Source organism: Caloenas nicobarica, chromosome 7, assembly GCF_036013445.1.
Source record: "Caloenas nicobarica isolate bCalNic1 chromosome 7, bCalNic1.hap1, whole genome shotgun sequence".
Lineage (NCBI taxonomy): Eukaryota > Metazoa > Chordata > Aves > Columbiformes > Columbidae > Caloenas > Caloenas nicobarica.
The window spans coordinates 37,738,863-37,758,549 of NC_088251.1; the positions used below are offsets into that span (position 1 = coordinate 37,738,863).

Here is a 19,687-nt window from a genome sequence, read left to right on the forward strand (position 1 = left end):
GCCACCGGCTTTTGGGGACCATCCAACCCACCGCTCCTTAGAAAGCTTTTGCTACTTCTAGTCTACTGGAAGTAAAATACAGGGCTGGAAGGTCAGCACGTTCCAATGTCTCGTGTCCGTAAGCATCTGAAGAATACATTGCTGAGAACTAGGAAAGCTCCAGGTTAAATAAGTAGCACGACAAACTGGAAGTTTGCAGCAGAGACAGGGAAAGCACATAATTATCGCTAACCATTAGCCTGCGAGCGATATCCCTTTGATCCCATTCATTCACTGGGCACTTTCCAATTTTCCAATCAAGCAGAGCCCACAAACTGTCCTGATCATTATACGGCACCAATGGATTCCTGACCGTCGCTTCTCTGAGAGCGGAATGAGGAAAAGGCCATAGGACTCCCCAAACCCCAACAAACATCCGATTAAAGATGTTATCATAGGGGATATTTACTATCCACACTTAATATCTTTAAGTGCTTACTTGCAGTAGACTTATTTTAAAATGTAATTGCTTCTTTCTTTTGTCTCACAGAGGCTAAAAAGGGAAATTGAATCACATGGAACCAAAGGATCTTCAGGTGTGAAGCGTGCTCAGTGCAAACCCAAACTTTAACTTTCACGGTGGGACGGTGCCAGTCTATAATTTTATCTACAGCTACTTGAAGCTTTCACACCTTGCTCAGGAACACTGTACCAGAGTGCTCATCACTCACTAAGACAACCTAAAGATACCTCTCTAAATTAATGAGACATATTTCACTTTCTAATTTTCATGTCGATACCTTCTGGCTATATCTTAATATACTATTACCACGTAAATTGCAGGAGAATGCCCTATCAGTTTGGGAGGTCAAGCATGAGGACATCATACATTATGTTTATTTGCTGAATTCCTGCATAACCCAATATACCCAGTATTATGGCCATCATCTGTATCGCTTGACAGTGTTCCCATGAACTAGATAATGCACTTCATCCCTATGAATTTATGCTAATATTAATCCCATCCATCAAGTGATATAGGCCTTAATGAAATTTAGCTTTAATGGTTTCTGTGACTGGACTAAGTCAATGTCCTTTACTCAGCACAAAAACATGAGCTCAAGGCCTAAAGCTGGTGCCATTTTTGAAACGCTGGTTCTCTGAAAACCTGAAGTGCAGTCTCAGCCCAAAATTATTCCTTGTGTCTCCCTTCCAGACACCAGCAACTAAGCCGTGGCAACCTCGGCCGTTCCCAGTCAGTCAGCCGCCTCCGCGCTCCCCGAGCCTGTTTGCTCAGGTATTCGCCTGCACCGCAAGAAAAACCAGATCTAACTCTGGTCCAGAAGCCACGTCCTCATGTTAACAGTCAGCCCAAGTCAGCAAGCTTTCAGCCTGGCTTATTTGCTGGGGTTTAATGCCACGCTAAGCCTGCGTCCCAGCCTTGACACGGTACCTGGCTGCATGTGGAGATGAGCTGGAAATACTTGTGTCCAAGCCCGCAGACCTGACCTGCTTTGTACTTGTAATGCACAAAACCAGCAAGATTGTTTTGCTGCCATCCGGGTCCAGGGGGCCCAGAACAGAACTCAGGTCCATGTTCAACGCAAATATTCAGAATCTAAACAGAACCATGAGCAATGTCTCACTGAATAAATAAAGTAGCGAACATCGTGTCTACTGTGGTAACCAAAGGCATTATCTCTGCCATGAAACATGAACATGTTTCAGATCGTCAAAAGCTTTTTAAACGCCCCTGCTTTATATCAATGACTTAAAAATATTAAGTACACACAGTTTATTGCCTTCCTATAGGTCTGCCTAGAACTAAACTTCATGTAGCGTTTGAATTTCCTCAGGAATTTTTCCATAAACATAATTCCCGAGTCATACTTACAAGTACATCTGCTTTGCTGCTCAGTCCTTTTCCATAATTGTCCGTTGCAATGACCTGAAACTTGAAATAGGATCTTCTCATATTTTTGAACAGCATAGCAGTTTTTATTAGCCCTGTGTAAGCTTCAATCACAAAACCTTCTTTACCATCCTTGATTGGAGGAATGATGAGTCTGTATTGCATGGCACTGTAATTCCCAGTGTCTTTATCATCAGCCTAACAGGAAAAAGAAAACAAGCAGAAGCAAATAAAGTAAATATGCATGCAAAGAATCATTAACCTTGTCCTTTAGATAAAGTTGCATATTGGTCCAGAAAATTTTTTCCACTCTGACATTTCAAACATTACAACCCAGAGAGCAGATATTACTGTTACTGTAAATGGTTCATTTAACTTTGCTGCATACAGTTTTGCTTTTCCAGCAATTTCTTTCTCCTGTGTTGGCACTAAACTACTCAAAAGAAAGGAAAAAAGAAGAAAAATATAAATGGGCTTCACAAGTCTGCAACAAACTGACCAGGTAAGAACAGTTTAATTCTGAGAAACCTCCACTGCCAAATTCTTATTGACACTTAAATATCTAAGGAAAAACGAATCCAGCAACGCATTTGCAAACTTACACAAGAAAATCCTCCCTCTTCTTAGAGATGTTCTGCACCCTCATTGATAGAGCACATATGTTTTTGGAGTAATTTAATCCTTTTTTATTAAAAAAAAAAAAAACAAACCAAAAAAACCCCACCAGACTCAGTGCAGGACACCTCAGCATCTGGGACCCTTCAGCATCTATTAGGCTTTTATCAAAATATCGGCACGCCTTCTTAAGCCTGTGGCTTAAGGTAATGCTGGAGAAAAAACACCCTTAACTTCAAAAAGGTGCAGGTCTTTGTGGAAAACCCACACTTCATCAGGACTTAAAACAAAAACAAGGTCAGGGCTCGTGGCAGCGTGAAGAGCTGTTTCCAATGATACGCTACTGCCGTCTGAAAATCGTTATCTGTGCGAGGTCATTAAGCCTCGAATAGATGGCCGTTAATCATCATTAATTGTTTCCTCACCGTCACTGAACGATAGTGGAAAGGTGGAAACTTTTACTAACTCCTATTTTGTCTTTATTTTCTGATAATTTTCAGGGAATACCAGTGGGGAGATACAGTAAGTGAGTCTACGCAGCACATCGAGAGGTAGTGGAGCCGGACGGACGGTCCAGGTACTCACGAGTGCCTGTGCTTTCCATGCCACTCCGGCTATCGGACCGGACGGAATAAATGTAACTATACGGCACTGACACCATCGTATCTGGGCTGGATTAGCTGGAAGCAGCAAACACGTTTCCCAGCGCACACCGTGTGCTGCAGAGCTGCGCTCCCACAACAGCGGCTCATCGTAGACGGAACTGTTTAAATGGGTCCTCGCATCCTTTCTGAAAGGTTTGTTTGCCTCTAAATTGGCAAAGCCTTATCTGGCTTGGCGATAAAAAGCATAAATATAAAATGTGTTAAAGTGCTTTTGTTCTCTAGTTCTACAGCCTTTTTTTTTAAGGCTTTTAAATCAAGATTATTATCTCTTGGGTGATCTCAAACCCCTTTATTAGCATTTTTAGGAAAGATAGGCAAGGTTAAAAGCTTTCTGAAATTTAGCCTGTTGTGTCAGTCAAAAGGCAAAGATATCAGTGAGCTTTGCTAGAGGCTCCCGCTATCCAACTGGCACCAGTAAATACGACCCCAAAACATCACGGAGCCAGCAGACGGGAGCTTGACAGGTGGATTTTAAGGACTAGGCTCATTTTTGGTGTTCCTTTTGACAAGTAAATTGCCTAAAGAACAAATAAACGTCAAGGCATACTATATGGCACAATGAAGCAAGGAAGTGGCTGTACCTAAAAATCAGGTTGACACCCGAGTGCTACCAGTCCTGGCTGTTTGAGAGCTAAATGTCAGTGCTCAGCGGTGAGCTCAAATCAGCCCTTTTAAGAAGTGCATAAATGCCTGAAAGGCACAGCAGGTTCCTGTCGTTCCTCCAGCAACCACACCAACTTCAGTGACCTTATCGGACTCTCACTCCCACCATGGTTTCATCCGATGAATTCTCAAATCAGCGTGTTGTGGTGCGGTGACCTTGGCCAGCTGTCCGAGGCCCACGCAGCCGCTCTCTCACTCCCCACCAACCTCAACAGCACGGGGGTGAAAATAAGATGAAAAAGCTCACAGGTTGAGATAAGGACAGGGAGATCACTTATCAATCACTGGCATGGGACAAACAGATTCGACTTGAGGAAAATTAATTTAATTTACTGCCACATAAAATGGACTTGGATGATGAGAAACAAAGACAAAAATTACACCAGCACCTCAGCTGTGCCTGGCCATGGGCCACTGGAACCCTTTGTGCCCGGCCCGAGGCAGCATCGGCCTCTCCTCACACAGACTCCTCTGCCCTTGCCTGGGCACGGCACCCCGTACATATATAAAAATCAAATACTTCACTTCAAGTACCTGTTCTTAACTGAATGCAAAGACAATCTTAAAATTATAACTGAAAGATTCCACATGATTACTATTACTACACTATTACTACTAAAATTGCACTGACTAAAGAATCATTTAAAACCAGAACCATCACAGAAATAAAACATCCTTGAAAATACACAAGATGTAGGTTAGAGACGTTCAAAGTGGTTTCTCGTGATGTTTTTTGGATCGATTTTGTCAATGTGTTGTAAGAGAGCTTTAGCTCCTCCATGTAGCCAAAGAGGAGATCAGGACACCTCTGCCTGTAGTAGCAGGGGATATTGACTATGTAAAAAATACTATTTGGTACAATCCATGTAGAAGACCACCAGGGGACAAGCAAGCAACCTCTTTGGAAGAGATTTCACGGTGAAACAGAGTGGTGAACTTTTGAAAGTCATCACTCTTTGCCTCCCAGCTAACGAATCACCACGTGTGCGCATCTAAAGACCAGGCAGGTACAGCTCGTACAACACAGCTCTGCAGAAAGCCAAGAACGAGCTAGAAAAGATCAGTCTGGCAAAAACCACCGGCTCATCCACACTCAACTTTGCACGTAGGTAACAGGGCTGGAGAGGAAAAAAATAAAGAAAAAGTAATTCCTGCAAGCCTGCGCAGCCTGTGTTTTGGCACAGGGAGCGGAGCACGATCTGATCAGGCCCTTCACCACAGCGAGACAGGATTTACAGCGACGGCTCTCCGGAGGTGCCCTGTGAGATGTGCATTACGCCCTTGCAATAAAAAGCCAATTTCTTTGTTAAAATGGATGTATTAGATTGGTTCAGCTGGGCCATAAACCTATCTTTTTTTTTTTTTTTTTAAAATATTAGCAAATTGTACCTCAACAGAAAGATACTACTTTTAATAGCAGTTTGGTTCAATAACAACAGAAATCAATTTCACCTTCAGGATTTCACACTTATACATGTGCAACTACAGACAAACATTTCGATCCAAATTAGGGGATCAATATTGTAGGCACAGACATCGAATCAAGTCAGACTTTCTGAACAAACATCACAACACTAGTGGAGTCGGTATGATATGGCTTGCAGCTGAGTTTCATGCGTGAAACTTCAGTCAAATAGGCATTTTGAAATTTTAAGCATACAGCCTCTAAAATGCTGCGGTTCAGACGCCCAAAGCTGGCGGATCGGCTACGAGTTAATGTTCAGAAGTTCTGAGAACTCAGCGGCGCTCCAGAGCCGTCGACGGCCACGGTATCATGCCGATTCAGGCTATTTCCACCCCAGAAACCATCAACATGCAGATGAGCACAGCCAGGTGCAAAACAGCCTGAGGAACCTGGAAAAATCATCAGATTCAAATCCATTTCCCCCCTTTTCACCACTATTTTGTACTTCAGTCAGACCTAACGACACTCAGTGTAGCGTTCAGCTTTGCAGGACCACGAGAGAGAGCGTGTGAGCTGCTGACACTAATGTACCAGCTTCCTTAACACAGAGCAAGGATGTTTGCTGTGCTTGTAATTCGTCCTGAAGGTAAATGTTTTTGATACGTCATTAGGAGGAGATATACAACATCTCAAGGGTTGTGTTATGACTGTCAAAGAAAGAGCTATACTTAATATCACAGCAGTATACCTTCGTTTTGTTATGTGCAAGAAATACAGATGTCTCCTAAATTCTGCTGTGATCGAGTACTGATAAATATGTATGACTTCAGGAATTAGAAATGAAAATACATGAGCTGAAAACGAGAAGCGACAGAGATCCCTTTAGCGGTGCCTCTAACCGGTTAGTTTGTCCCCGTCTGTATGTTTTTTCTGGTGTAACTAATGAACACAAGACCAATGTATGTCCCAATGTGGCGGGGAGAGGGCTGGAAAGGATGCGGAGTTTGAGGAGCAGACGCCAGGAGATGCAAAGTTCCACATTTCTGGGGCAGGCTGAGGCAAAACCAAGCTGATGATCATGACCAGAAGTGCTAGAGACAGGTAAGAGCGTAAAAGAGCACAGTAGTGAAAAAATACAGGGGGAAAAAAAAAAATGGAACATTGGAATAGCTAAAACAAACTTACTGGCTTAAGTGTCTGTAATTCACACAGTAAAGCTGCCTCTAAAACAGCACAATGGCAGATGTGGCTTCACAACTGAAAACATTCAACAATCTGTAAATTGCTACCGGCAAAAATGGTCTCGTTCTAAAAGATATTTTATGTGCCATCAACTGATTGGGAACAGTTGAACCTGCCATCTGCTTGGTGGCACTAAGCTAGAAAGAAGAAAAAACCCCACAGCCCAGTCCCACTCATTTTCCATGCCCTGGGAGCATCCTCGGGCTCACCGTTAAGTGTGACCCTGCTACCGAGACCGGGAAACATTTAAAATTAACGATGACATTTAACTTGAGCAGCTAGTTTGAATTTAGCTCATGCTGAGAATGAGAAAACCTGTAATTGTCTGATGACTCTGCAATAGCTTCAGGAGCTATGGTTAATGAAGATTTTAACGCTCATCCCAAACAAGCCACTGGCAATTTTGGTGCCAGTATCGGAGTTTTTAGCACATGGCGTTGCCTTTACAGGGCTCTGCGGGTGAGGGGAAAGCGTCCGCTCTAACGCTGGGATTGTGCGGCCTCACGCAGCGATATTCCCTGCGGTAATGTGCGGATTTGAGAACCGTCCGATAAGCACCTTTCATGAGGGCTGCATGGAGCCCGAATTTAATTAATTTATGCTTTAAATGCATCGTTTGTTAGGCATACTTACAAAGGTGCTACGACAAAGAGCAACAGAACAGACTCTACTGCTGATCACTGCCCAGCCCAGGCTGAGCAAATCCCACAGAAACTGCCGAGAAATACAGGCAGCAAAATAAAGCGAACGGGAACTGTTCACTTTTTCTCCCCATGGTGTTGAAAAACCCAAGGTGTGAAGACACGGATCAATTTTGGTAGGCTGTCTCATGGAAAAAATGTTGAATAAGAGGTGTTCCCAAACTTGCGTTTAAAAAAAAAAAAAAAATAGAAACGTTGGTTTTATAGTGTTTTCCTGCTATGGCAATAGCAGTTAGTCTTAAAAATGTTAGAAAATAACACAGTAATTGAAATAGTCTAATATTACATTTGAAAAAATCACAAAGGGCAGCAGCGTTTTTCTGAACACTGCTGAAAGAAAACAATAGTACTGGATTTTAGATTAAAAAGTTCAGGGAGCCAACGTGTTATGTAGAGATATGTTCTTTGAAAGCAATTACCTGTGTTCGCAATGAGTGGAATATCATTCTTAGCGGGGCAAGCGGGTTCCTGTCAGAGGCCAGATGTTCCGGCAGATGTGCGCGTTTCAGCCTGTGCTGTTGTCACTGCAAACGGGCTTCAAAGTCGAGTTTCACTTCTAGCAAGTATGTTTTCTCCCTACAGATGACTCTGTGATTCATAAATCATGTTTTAACTAATAACAGATAGTGACTGGCAAAGCAGTTTGTTTTTAGGAGGGGTTGTTCCCTTGCGTGCATGCAAAAGCAAAATTAGAGAAGGGAAAACTTTGTGCTTCACGGCAGAAACTGTCTCAAGGCGTTGAGGGCTGAATCGCACTATGCCAAGGAAAAAGGAAATGCCACAAGAAATGTGGAGGTTATAGGCACGAATAAAAATAACGGGGGATTTAACATGGGCATCTGGGTAAAACATAACCCCAATAATCTCGATGTAACACATAACCATACCCAGGAATTTTAAGCATTTATTCTATCAGCTGCTTTAGATCAGTATGCAACCGCCAGGATAGATTTGCTTTCAAGGATTCTGGTTGCGTAAAGAGTAATTCCTGTTCCCCTGTGTGCCATTAGGGTAAAAACCTGTACCATTAAATGGCTTTGGTTTCTTATGCTGTTCTGTATGTTAAGATACTCAAACAGTAACAAAGGAGGAAGGTACATCGCGATGCCTATTGGAAAGCAGGACAAAACACAGACAAGGTCTGCAATGAACATTTGATCAGCCGTATTTTAAAAATCAAGTTTCCTTCAGGATGTAACCGTGTGTCAGACTCCACTGGTTCCCGTTACCATCACCACCCCTCTCTGCTGCCTTCACAGAGTCAATTCTATGAAATCCACAGCAGCCACTTCCAGAGATTTGAGTCACCGGCATTTCTTTTGGCCAGCTCCCTTTTCTGCAAACCTTTTCGGTACAAAAAATACCTTTACGAACTGAGGAGTAACTCAGAAAAGAACCTCTCGCTTTCTTTACAAAGCATCTCTGATATTTCTTCATTTTAATGCACTTCAAGAAACAAAACTAGAGAGACTAATACTGTAAAAGAAAATGTTTAGAAAGAAAGGGCTAATAACATACCATTGTAGTGAAAAGCCGACTCCCAGTAGTAATTTCCCTAAAGATTATGCTGATTTTGGTTTTGTTTTTATAGAGCAGATTGGAAATATTGTGTACATGGGCAAAGGATCTCTGGTTCTAATTCTGAAGGGAAAATCAGGAGTTATATGAAAATACCAACGGCAAAGCAATAGAATTCTAATATAATAAAATGCAAAGCAAATCTCAAACCACAAAATTCATAAATTAGTAGTTATGAGTATTACAGCTGTTTTAAATTAACATATTCATAACAAAAAGCACAAAAAGGCCTTTAATCATGGAAATGGGGTCTTACACACGTTGAAAATTCTGGGGAAAAAAGAGAATTGCGGAAAAGGGGAGAGAACAGAAAAGCTTATTATAACAGCAGTCCTCATCAGGACTGTCCAACACCTGAACCCCTTTTCTGAGCACCGCCAGAACTGTAATTAAAGCGATTATGTGAGCGCTGTTCCACCACTGCATTTAACACAGCTCCACGGCCCCTGCTGAGGTATCAGCAATGTCAACCTGGGCTTTAAGATGCAAGGACTAAAGCCTTGGTTAAAAAGGTCCTTTTGAGTAAATACATTCCTTTGATTTTCTTCTTAGAGACATTAGTAGTTATCAGCTTTCAGAAGACACAAGCCTTAAAAGAATCATCTCCATATAGAATAATTCACATGGTATATCATTAACCAAATTAATGCTAATTAAAAGTGACTTTTTGGTAATGATTTGTGGCATTCTTCTGAGCTCAAGCTTCCTTTTTAATCTACTTAATCTTTCTAAAAACCTACAGCAAGAGAACACGTTACCTTATTTTAAAAGGATTTTATATTCAAATGAATATATTTAAGACAGCGGTTGCTGCTGCCAGCAAAATTCCTGCACCTTACAGAGCTGGGAGAAGCAATCCATAGTATTTGCCTTAGTCACACGTGTAACTGTCTTAATGACGACAGAAGTGTTTGTCCAATATTTTATTGGCCTATTTGCCTCTGCATTCGATTTGTGTGTCAGATTATGTCCTCAGTACTAGTCTTCTTCTCCCCCTGCACTTTTTTTTTTGTATTTGGCCCTTGGCAGTTCCATTATTTTTCACTCCCAGTGCTACTCACTAGGCTGGGGGGCATAATTAGTGCCAGGACTGGGGGGGTCACAAAACATTTTTCCAGAGCAGAAGATCTGGGCTTTGATGGGAGGAGTGAAATCTCGGTTCATGCCACAGAGTACAGAATGGTTCAAGCAATGGAAGTTAAACACAGAAATGTTCAGCAGTATATTTCTGATTAATTTATCTCAAAATGATTGTCATAAATTGCTGTATTAGAAATTAATGACTACAGCGAATCATTAGGTACTGTTAAAAAAGGAACTAATTGTGGTTTGGTTTTCTTTTTTTTTTTTTTTTTTAAACACTTAAAATATTGTTTACCTCTTACTTAACGTAACCCACATACCCTCTAAAATAAATACCCGGAATACAAAATAATTTTTGAACCTCCTTAGTACCTACACTGGTAAGCGCCTCTAATTTAGTACTTCCTGGCTAGTCTCGCAGCTCATCCTTCTTATTTCCTACTTGACAAAAAGGAAAAATTATCATTCAGTGGCAGTTTAAGCTAATATAACTGCTGGCAAGTGCCTGCCACTGTGATTATTATGCTTAAATAATTTAATTACAGCGATGGCAAATAAAAGCCGGCATACCCTGTAAATCACACCTAACTGCGGGACCCACGTCACTATCTGAATAGCAGCCATTCCGACGCCTGTAATTCAGCCACCCTTCCATTGATCTTTTCCCATGCTTATTCCACCCAGCGCCTGGACCGTGTGGTGTTCAGTCAAACCCGCTGCCAGAGCCACAAACAGCCTTGACCTTGAGCCTTCAGCAGAAAGGAGAAGATTCAAGATGAGTCCTGGTTTTCTGTCATGATGCCTTCCTCAAAAATGGATGTGTGGATAAATGGTACAGACACCAAACTGCTGGCACGTGGGCTTCACATCCAATCCCAGACCCTGATCTTCAGAGGTAAATGGCTGAAGTAGATACAGGTACCCAGATGACAAGTTGTTCCCTCAGGTATTACATATTTAACGCCCCGCTTCGCCTTCACTATAAATAAACTAGCAATGACCAGCTTCTTGCAATAAATCTGACCCTTATTTTCAACCAAGCCGCCCCAGAAAGAAGCATTTCTCGCTAAGGGAGCCAGCGCTGATGTTTCCAAAAGAAGCAGCGTCCTCCAGGAGCCTGCCAGGCGACACTCGGCGCGGAACTTTTATCATACCCATTGAGGCAAATTGAACACATTTGTGCTTCAAATATAAAAAGGTAATGCCTGAATGTGATTTATTTTCTCTGACAGTCTGCTAAAATATGCTTAACTAGTAAATTATGCTATAGAAGTTGTGCTGCACTACACTTTTTGCTACGATATCCAGGCAATCAGATAGAGTGCCAAGTGGGCACCTGCCTTTCGTGCTTCCAACGCTTGGGCACGGAGGTCTCCTCAAAATAGAACTTTGCTGGGTTTTCTCAGTTCCACATAAGAAAGCAAACGCAGGTGTTCACAATGTGATTTCTCTTCATGCATGACTTAAATTTCCCTTTCCACACCATCTTTACGGTACGTAACAGTTCCGCAATTGACAGAAGAGTCGTGAGAAATATAACAACGTTAACTTGAGTTGCATTTTTCTCGTATAAAAGCAGAAGATGGATCTTACCTCACTTCTGATCAAGTGCTGGTTTTGTCCTTCTTATTCTCTCTTCACCAAACCGGGTTGTCCTCGATTCTCTTTTAACACACTACACTGTTTAACAGACTTCGGTTTATCCCCTCCCCTCTGCAATTTCTTATGCATCTCACCCCTTGAGACCCAAACCTTGCCAACCACCTCTACTTATATACAAAACTATTTTATGACTTATATTAGCCTTGTCCACAGGTGCAGGAACAGACACAGGTCGTTAGAAACACAGGTATTCACATGAGGGATGTGAAGATTGACGAGTTGGTATTAAACATACACACACACAGGGACTGTCAAACAGGGAATTTTCAAACTGACTTGACTATGCTGCTACTAGAAGGCTTTGACTTTCAGATTGTCAAGCAAAATCTGTCACATACAGATAAAAATCAAGATAAAACCCACAGAAGCTGGGAGGTAATCACCAGAGTCCCTGCCGTACCTCTAGATTGCCTCGTTTTGTTTAATACAAGAAAAACACGGGCTTAATTCAGAGTCCATTCTTTTTTCAGTACCAACAATCTTACACTTTAAAATAAACACTTTGTCCTTCCCTCAGGATAATGGGATGTACCTAAGAAACCAAGTTAAACGTTACTGTCACATCTACACATTTAGTACCTACTTATTGCTGCTGTCTCGTTGAAGTACAGGGGGAAAAAACCAGCAAGGTCGGGTCTTAAAGTGTAGGACACTTTGCACACTTTCCTATAACAGTGACTGTATGGCATTGCTGTCACAATTAATGTGACGCTTTTCATCATTAGACAATGTTGGTTCACCGTGAGTTCGAATAAGAATTATTTCAACCATCTATAACAAAATGTTCCTGTCAATACTGTGTTCCAGGATCATCAAAGCTGTTGTCAGTGACACAAGAACGAGAATATGCTGAGAATATCAGTTGCTTTTCAAAGTTACTCAGAGATCATTTAAAAAATTTGCTACTATTAATGAATGCAGCAGATGGAAGTAAATGCATTTAAAAGTTCTATTAAGGAGGATTTTCCTTAGGAAAAAAAAGAATATTAATAAAATGGAAATTACAGTAATTTTTATTAGTCTAAAAATTGGAATAATATCTACAGTGCAAGTTTTGCATGTATTTTATTAATGTTCTTAAAAACTTCAACTTGGAACACTACTCATTTAATTCTACCCACTTGAACTCTTCAAGAAAAGACATTAATTTGATTAATTCTTAACACTAATTGGAAAGAGCATTGTATTTAACTAACAGAGGACAGAAAATAAGCTAACCAGCACCAACTGCTGAAAATGTTGGTGCTAGAACAATAAATGACAGCCTGAATTTCTGCGACCAGCACTTCTTAACTGTTTCTAATCTTACTTAGCGCACACTTACGGTTGATGCCGTCCACTAGTAACAACTTTTTCTACCTTGGTCTATTTTGCCTGTCAGGAAATTCAGGGAGAATTCTGGCAGAGGTTTTCACAGGTCAGAGACATAAACTGTCATTTCTTCTGTGTCATCCTTTTCTGTCCTCTGATCACCCTTCTTGAGACCAGTGTTTCTGAAGGGTAAAATGGGGTTTCCCCCTTCACCCCCGAATATTCCTTACCCGTCCACCAGCTCTTTTTCACACCCTTCTCATCCCCTTGACCGACACACGTGAATGTCTGTGCCTGAGAAACCAGGAAAGTCTCTTCCAAAACCAGGCAGGACTTCACAGCCTCTGCAGATTTTGTCTCATCGACTCAAAATGGCATTTCACGTTTGTGTCTGATGTTTCATTTACTTTCGCACACGTAACACTCTTATCTAAGTAACTTTGCTATTCACTATTCTTTATCTACTCCAGTATCTTTGTGCACTTCTGGATTTTCAGCGTATCTAAAGTTCATGGATTTGGCGCAATTTTCTGTTTCTTATTTTGGAGTATGCCAGGCTTCAGTTTAAGGTTCACAGCTAGGAGCAATAACTGGAAAAATGTCTGGAAAGAGAGACACTAACAAAAATATTACCCCTCCCTTTAAAACTCTGCTCAATTATGGGCTCGGATCATCCCAACAGCAACACTACCACGATTTCTTTTATTTGTGTGTCTAGAATTTCCTTTTCATTGAATTGAGCAGACATTAACTTACAGGTCGCTATTTCTTATCGAGTTTAAATCTGGTGTACCTTAAAATGGATGTGTTTCTAGAAAAGACCAATATAGATACTCTTGGGACAAAAATATAAGCACTGTATTAAAAAAAAGAAAAAACCAAATACTCTGGATGAGAGCACAAAGTAAACTAATTTCATCTACAGATGCCTCTATCCAATACTCAATGCGTAAAGATTTTCCACTTCTCAGCCGTTTCTGGGCTAACTTTGGGAAGGATGGCCATGAACCAGAAAAAGCAAAGGGCAACTTTAATAAGCTCTGATGTTCTCTATTTCATTCCTGAGGCTCTAAATGCATCATGAGGTCAAAGTAAAACTCTCAGCGGGTCATATTTCTGTGCCCTTTCACGCAGGAGCTGGAATCAGCAACTTCAGACCTATTCCACCAACACTTAAGGTGACAAAAGATGCGGGTGGGGAAAGGAGCTGACTTGGGCAGTCCCGGCAGCTCAGGCTGTCTCTAGCACAAGACACTGCATCACAAAGCACATTACAGAAAACAAACAGCTTTTATTCCAAGCTATTTTTTCTGTCTGATGCTAACTACATTCTATATGTTATATTTCCTTGAATTTTCTCCTTTTTTTTTTTTTTTTTTAGAAAATAAATAAATTAAAACCCTACAGATAGTCCATTTTACTCACAAATTGTGTCACAGACCTGAAATTGCATTGCTGATCCAAACCAGAAAACTCTTCTTTCCTTTGGAAACACAACCGTTCTGCTGCCAAAGCAGTCAGAAGAATTTAGGGTAAAGTAGCGCTGAGCATAAAAGAATCCTTTCAATATTAACGTATCTAAAATGATAGCTACAGATCTTTAAATGAAAAACCAAGCGCATGAATTCAATAGGAATCAAACCTGCAAAACTCTTCTAAGCTCCAAATCAACCTCGTGTTGGTAACTCCTAGAATACCAGGCCGATGCACGTCAGTCATATATACGCAAGTGAAAACCATCGCGCTCATATTCCTGCTCAAACACTGATTTCATAAAAAGAACTACCCATTCTGTGTGCACTACACTTGATTATAAAAAAGAAATAAAATGGAAATTACTGCCAGTGTCTGAGGAGCTCAGGCAGTTTTAGGAGAAACATTTTGTAACCTCCTGTGAAAAATCAAACCAGTGAGTAAATATTTTCCCACTGCAAGTGAATATTAGTTAAAATAAATTTCAGTCTTACCTTAACTTTAAGCACAGAAGAAAACATTTTGGCATCTTCAGACACTCCTCCAATGTACATTTTTTTGGTGAAGACAGGCGCATGGTCGTTTTCATCCTTCACTTCAATAAATACCTTGGCTGTATTACCTAAAAGAAGGAATGAACAGTATACATACAATATTTGGCAATACATCTTTAATGCTTACTGGAGTACAAATGTTTAAAGCCCAAAACAGATCATGTAAAATAAGAGCACGGACAAAACTGTAAAAATAAATACATTAGAAATAATAGCACATTTGGTACGCAAACTATGAACTTGAAGGAATTAAAGAGATTTAAAAAAAAAAATTTATTGTTTCTGCATTTGCCATATTTTCTGAATGAATCTTGAGCTGAAATGTGCACCTTTATAGAAAATGATTCCCATTATCTGTACACCTGCACTTTGCTACCAGAGCTCTCTGAATTCACCTGTGTGCAAAAAACTGCCATGGCTTTCTTTAGGAAGCAAACTATTTGAGGAAAATATAAGAAAAGATCTGTAACTGATTTTTCAAACAATGGAAAAGCACAGGCAAAAATACTGTACTTTAATTACAAAGATTCTGGTCACATGAGATTCTTGGGAGTGTTGGAAAGAGGCAAGGAACAGGTGATGGATGCCAGTAGTTATGTTGCAAACAGCCGTTCGCTTTTTCCGCTTCACGTGCCGCTTGCTTTATGTATTTTAATTATTACTAACGCCCACGCAAATGCCCGATGGGAGATTCTGCCACGGTGGCTGCAAACTCACAAATGTTCGTACTATAGCGCTGGCGGAAACATCCCCGGGATGAACACCACCAGACTTCAGGCTGCAGGTCAATGGAGCATTTTCTGTACCTGCTTGAGCCGTAAAGCACAAACACCTGACAGGTTTGACCACGCATGTGCTCATCAGCCTCAACTTCTAACGAATTTAGCGTGTTAACTGAGTGCATGCCTAAGTCTGGCTTCATCAAAACCTGGCCTGGCCCAGGGGGACTCGACAAGTATTATTTCTCTCCTAGAGGTTCAACGCATCTTCGAGGAAAATGCAGCTGTTAATTTGTGTTTTATTAAACAGTTACCGATCCACCCCGTTGAACAATAAACATTCCTCTCCTTCTACAAGGAAAAAACATCTAGCAAACATTACGGACCTAGTGCAAAAAAGATTAAATGGCGCGGTAATCTATACAACATCTGTTTGTCTCTTTCAGAATTGTATAATCCAGAAAGATTGCTGGAAATGATGATATCCAGTTCATTAAAACCACATTTTCCAGTGATAAATTGCCTCATTTCAGAGTTGGTTTTCCTAACTCATTTCAGTGCCAGGGTAATTTAAATGTTGCACAGGTGCCATGCTGATCAGAGTTAGCTTCAAAATGCAGGCTCATTTAGAAAGAGCTTAGTAGCTGTATCTTTAGGGGACAACAAAAATCAAAACGCAGACTATTTCTTAGGCTGCCAAAGCCACCAAAGACATTCTGTCTGTCCGATGCTCCAACTGATGGGAAACAAATGAGGACTTCATAAAAGTAACCGAAATCCGAGAAAAACATTTAAAATGCCATCCAGGGCATTAGTACGGAGAGAAGAAAAAATGACAAAGGAAAGAAAAAAAAGGAAATGACATCTCCCCAGAGGAATAATCAATTATTCCCCTTCCACACTGTTCTGTGCAGATACGTTATGCAGCTTGGAGGTGCTGGTACTTCATGGGAAAATGACTTCACAATAAACTCTCGTTACAGACGTGAAAAAAACACCATAATCCAACATCTTAATGTGTGTAATGTGGACATAATGGTCTATTTGCAATCATCTCTAGTTCGCTGATGTTCATTTTAAAATAACGCTTCCTACCTTGACTACTTTATTTATTACAGCAAAGAAGAATTTCAATCAAAGAGGTATTGTGAGGTCCTGCAAATACTCAAAAATCTCTCCTGTTAAACCAGATCCTTAACGTGTTTGGCTGCAATACTAAGGCAGAGTTAGAAACTGCAGCCCTGTTGAGAAAAACGAGATTTCCAGGCAGGTTTTTCAGTGCAGCTACATCCTTTAGGGCAGAAGGCGATGGGAGCGGGATTACAGGTGATGTGTGTGAGTGACCTTGCCCTGCTGAGCTAATCAACAGTTCTATCAATGACCGGCACCAGTGTATCGCTGCAGGGAAGATCTTCACTATATCACATGCCGCACTGGCAGGACTCGGTGTTGAATAAGCAGCACCAGCTCTCCGGAAAGCAAATAAAACATCTTTTGCGTAGTGCTCGCTATCTTCACCATTTGAAGCCAGTTTTGGTGAGGCGGCTCAGCCTCGTGCAAAGTTTACCTTGCAATTTGCCTCATTTTGCTGGTGCTTCTCTGAGCTGCCAAAGTGCCGATTTGCTCAGCGATGGCTGAATGCTTTGAAAATGAGAAATAAAAGTCGCTGCACTACAAACACAGCAAATTAGATAACCTGCATATACACCAGCTGACACCAGCATCGTTAGTGTTAAATTAAACATCTACCTTCATTCTATCTTACCGCCTGATTTTTTACCCACAGCTTGTATTCCGTTCGCCCCGGCAGACGGAGGGGGACGCGGCATCTGTGAACTCCCCACCACCGCCTGCTTGTCATCCGATCCCAACCTCCGGCTGCCCGCGGGGAGCGACTCCCAGCCTTGGACAGAGGTTGCCTTCATCTCACATCAGATAAACCCAGAAGCAGCGCACGCTGAAATCCCTCCTCAGGAACTGTGCCACGCGTGTGAAGGTCGCGCCAGACCCTTCCTTGGCCGGGAGGATTTCCCCACCGCTCTGCTGGATTTCCTCAGATATCCCCTGCACACGGGGCTCTTTCAGACTCTGGTTACAGCGTCAGACTCTTCTTCCTAGTCCAAACATTTAGTGCTTGTTCTAAACATGGTTTGTGTGGCTTTAGTCCTCTTCTCTGGTACCAGAAGGGAGGCAATGGCATCTACTCTATGACGTGCAGTGTTAAATACTAATACTCTTGCAGGTAGGACAGGGAGCCTTAAAGGACGCCAACATTTACACTCATCTTCCAGAGGGGAAATTTTGTATCCCACGTATGTAAAACCTTGCTTCTTCGGTATCCTAAATCTGGAATCCGGCTCCTGTTACATTCTTTTTCGCAGATTCCGGTAGCTGAAAACAGAATTTACTCCTGCGTGGTACTTATTGCAAGACCTCATGCAATCGAAGTATAATTCTTATAACTGACTGAGCTATGTGAAGAGCTGGCCAGGGGAAAGAAGAAAACATCTTGCTCTGGACAAGGCAGCACAGGACTGCCGAGGTAGACAAAAGCAGCCAAGAAAACTGAGTGTCATAACTGCTCCCCTTCAACTGTAACAAAAGGTACGCAGATAATATTTGATAAGCAGCTGCTTTAATTTTACCGCATATTTTTCTCGCCAAGACGCATTTATTGTCTCTATTTTTCACACCAGTTAGTTCAACAGTCATAAAGGTGCGGTCAGCCTCCCAGATGATACACGGTAAAGGGAGTTTCTGCATCACAATCTCCTGCAAGGGCTCCTGTGTCCCATCTGGGAGGAGTGGCTGACACTGGAAGGCTGCGCTGCCATCCAGAGACCCGGACAGGCCGGAGAGCTGGGCGGGGAAAAATTCAATGAAATATAACAAGGGCAAGTGTAGAGTCTTGCATCTGGGCAGGAACAACCCCAGGTTCCAGTATAGGTTGGGGAACGAGCTGTTGGAGAGCAGTGTAGGGGAAAGGGAGCTGGGGGTCCTGGGGACAGCAGGGTGACCATGAGCCAGCACTGGGCCCTTGTGGCCAGGAAGGCCAATGGGACCTGGGGGGGATTAGAAGGGGGTGGTCAGTAGGTCAGAGAGGTTCTCCTGCCCCTCTGCTCTGCCCTGGTGAGACCTCATCTGGAATATTGTGTCCAGTTCTGGGCCCCTCAGTTCCAGAAGGACAGAGAACTGCTGGAGAGAGTCCAGCTCAGCCACGAAGATGCTGAAGGGAGTGGAGCATCTCCCGTGTGAGGAAAGGCTGAGGAGCTGGGGCTCTGAGCTGGAGAAGAGGAGACTGAGGGGTGACTCATTCATGGGGATCAATATGGAAAGGGGGAGTGTCAGGAGGATGGAGCCAGGCTCTTCTGGGTGACAACCAGTGATAGGACAAGGGGCAATGGGACAAACTGGAACACAGAAGGTTCTACTTAAATATGAGAAGAAACTTCTTCCCGGTGAGGGTGCCAGAGCCTGGAGCAGGCTGCCCAGGGAGGTTGTGGAGTCTCCTTCTCTGCAGACATTCCAACCCGCCTGGACACCTTCCTGTGTAACCTCATCTGGGTGTTCCTGCTCCGGCGGGGGGATTGGGCTGGATGAGCTTTCGAGGTCCCTTCCAATCTCCGACGTTCTGTGACTCTGTGATCTGCCTCTGCTCTTTCAGCCCCCCTGAGATGAGCGTACAGATCAGCAGCTGCCTGCGAGTCAGCTTCAGCATGTAAGATTTATAAGAACCAAACACACTGCACGCATTGCTCCAGATAAATAATCACTCTCAAGACTAGAAAAAGAGGCATTTGGATCTCTGTGCTTGCGTGATTTGCTTAAGGAGAGTGAAAACATCCTGAAAGCTGCTCCAAGGGAAACCTGAGGATCCTCTGCAAGACACCAAACCAGTAGATCAGGAATAACAGAGCACAAAAATAGCCACAAAAACCCCAGAGACTGGTCAGAGCGCACTCCGGAGCCAGTGTGTACCAGCGTTTCCAGAAGTTTTTCCCAAACACACTTGTAGAAAACTCTTTCCCAGTATCTCTGCTTATCTAAGTAGTGCTAATGATGTCCCTGATTCCCGGGAGCCTGGAGCTTCTCACCAGACTGCAGAAATTCAGCTGAACTAAATGA

The 19,687-nt window shown here is 42.3% G+C and overlaps 1 protein-coding gene across 1 annotated transcript in view; it reads right to left on the reverse strand.

Annotated features, from left to right (window-relative positions):
- Positions 1–19,687, reverse strand: part of PCDH15 (protocadherin related 15) — a 340,270-nt gene that overhangs the window by 38,764 nt on the left and 281,819 nt on the right. Inside the window, exons 27-28 of the mRNA XM_065638430.1 lie at positions 14,784–14,911; positions 1,874–2,089 (exon numbers count right to left, since the gene is read on the reverse strand). Of these exons, the coding sequence (XP_065494502.1) occupies positions 1,874–2,089; positions 14,784–14,911 (344 nt within the window). The remainder of the gene's footprint in view (positions 1–1,873; positions 2,090–14,783; positions 14,912–19,687) is intronic.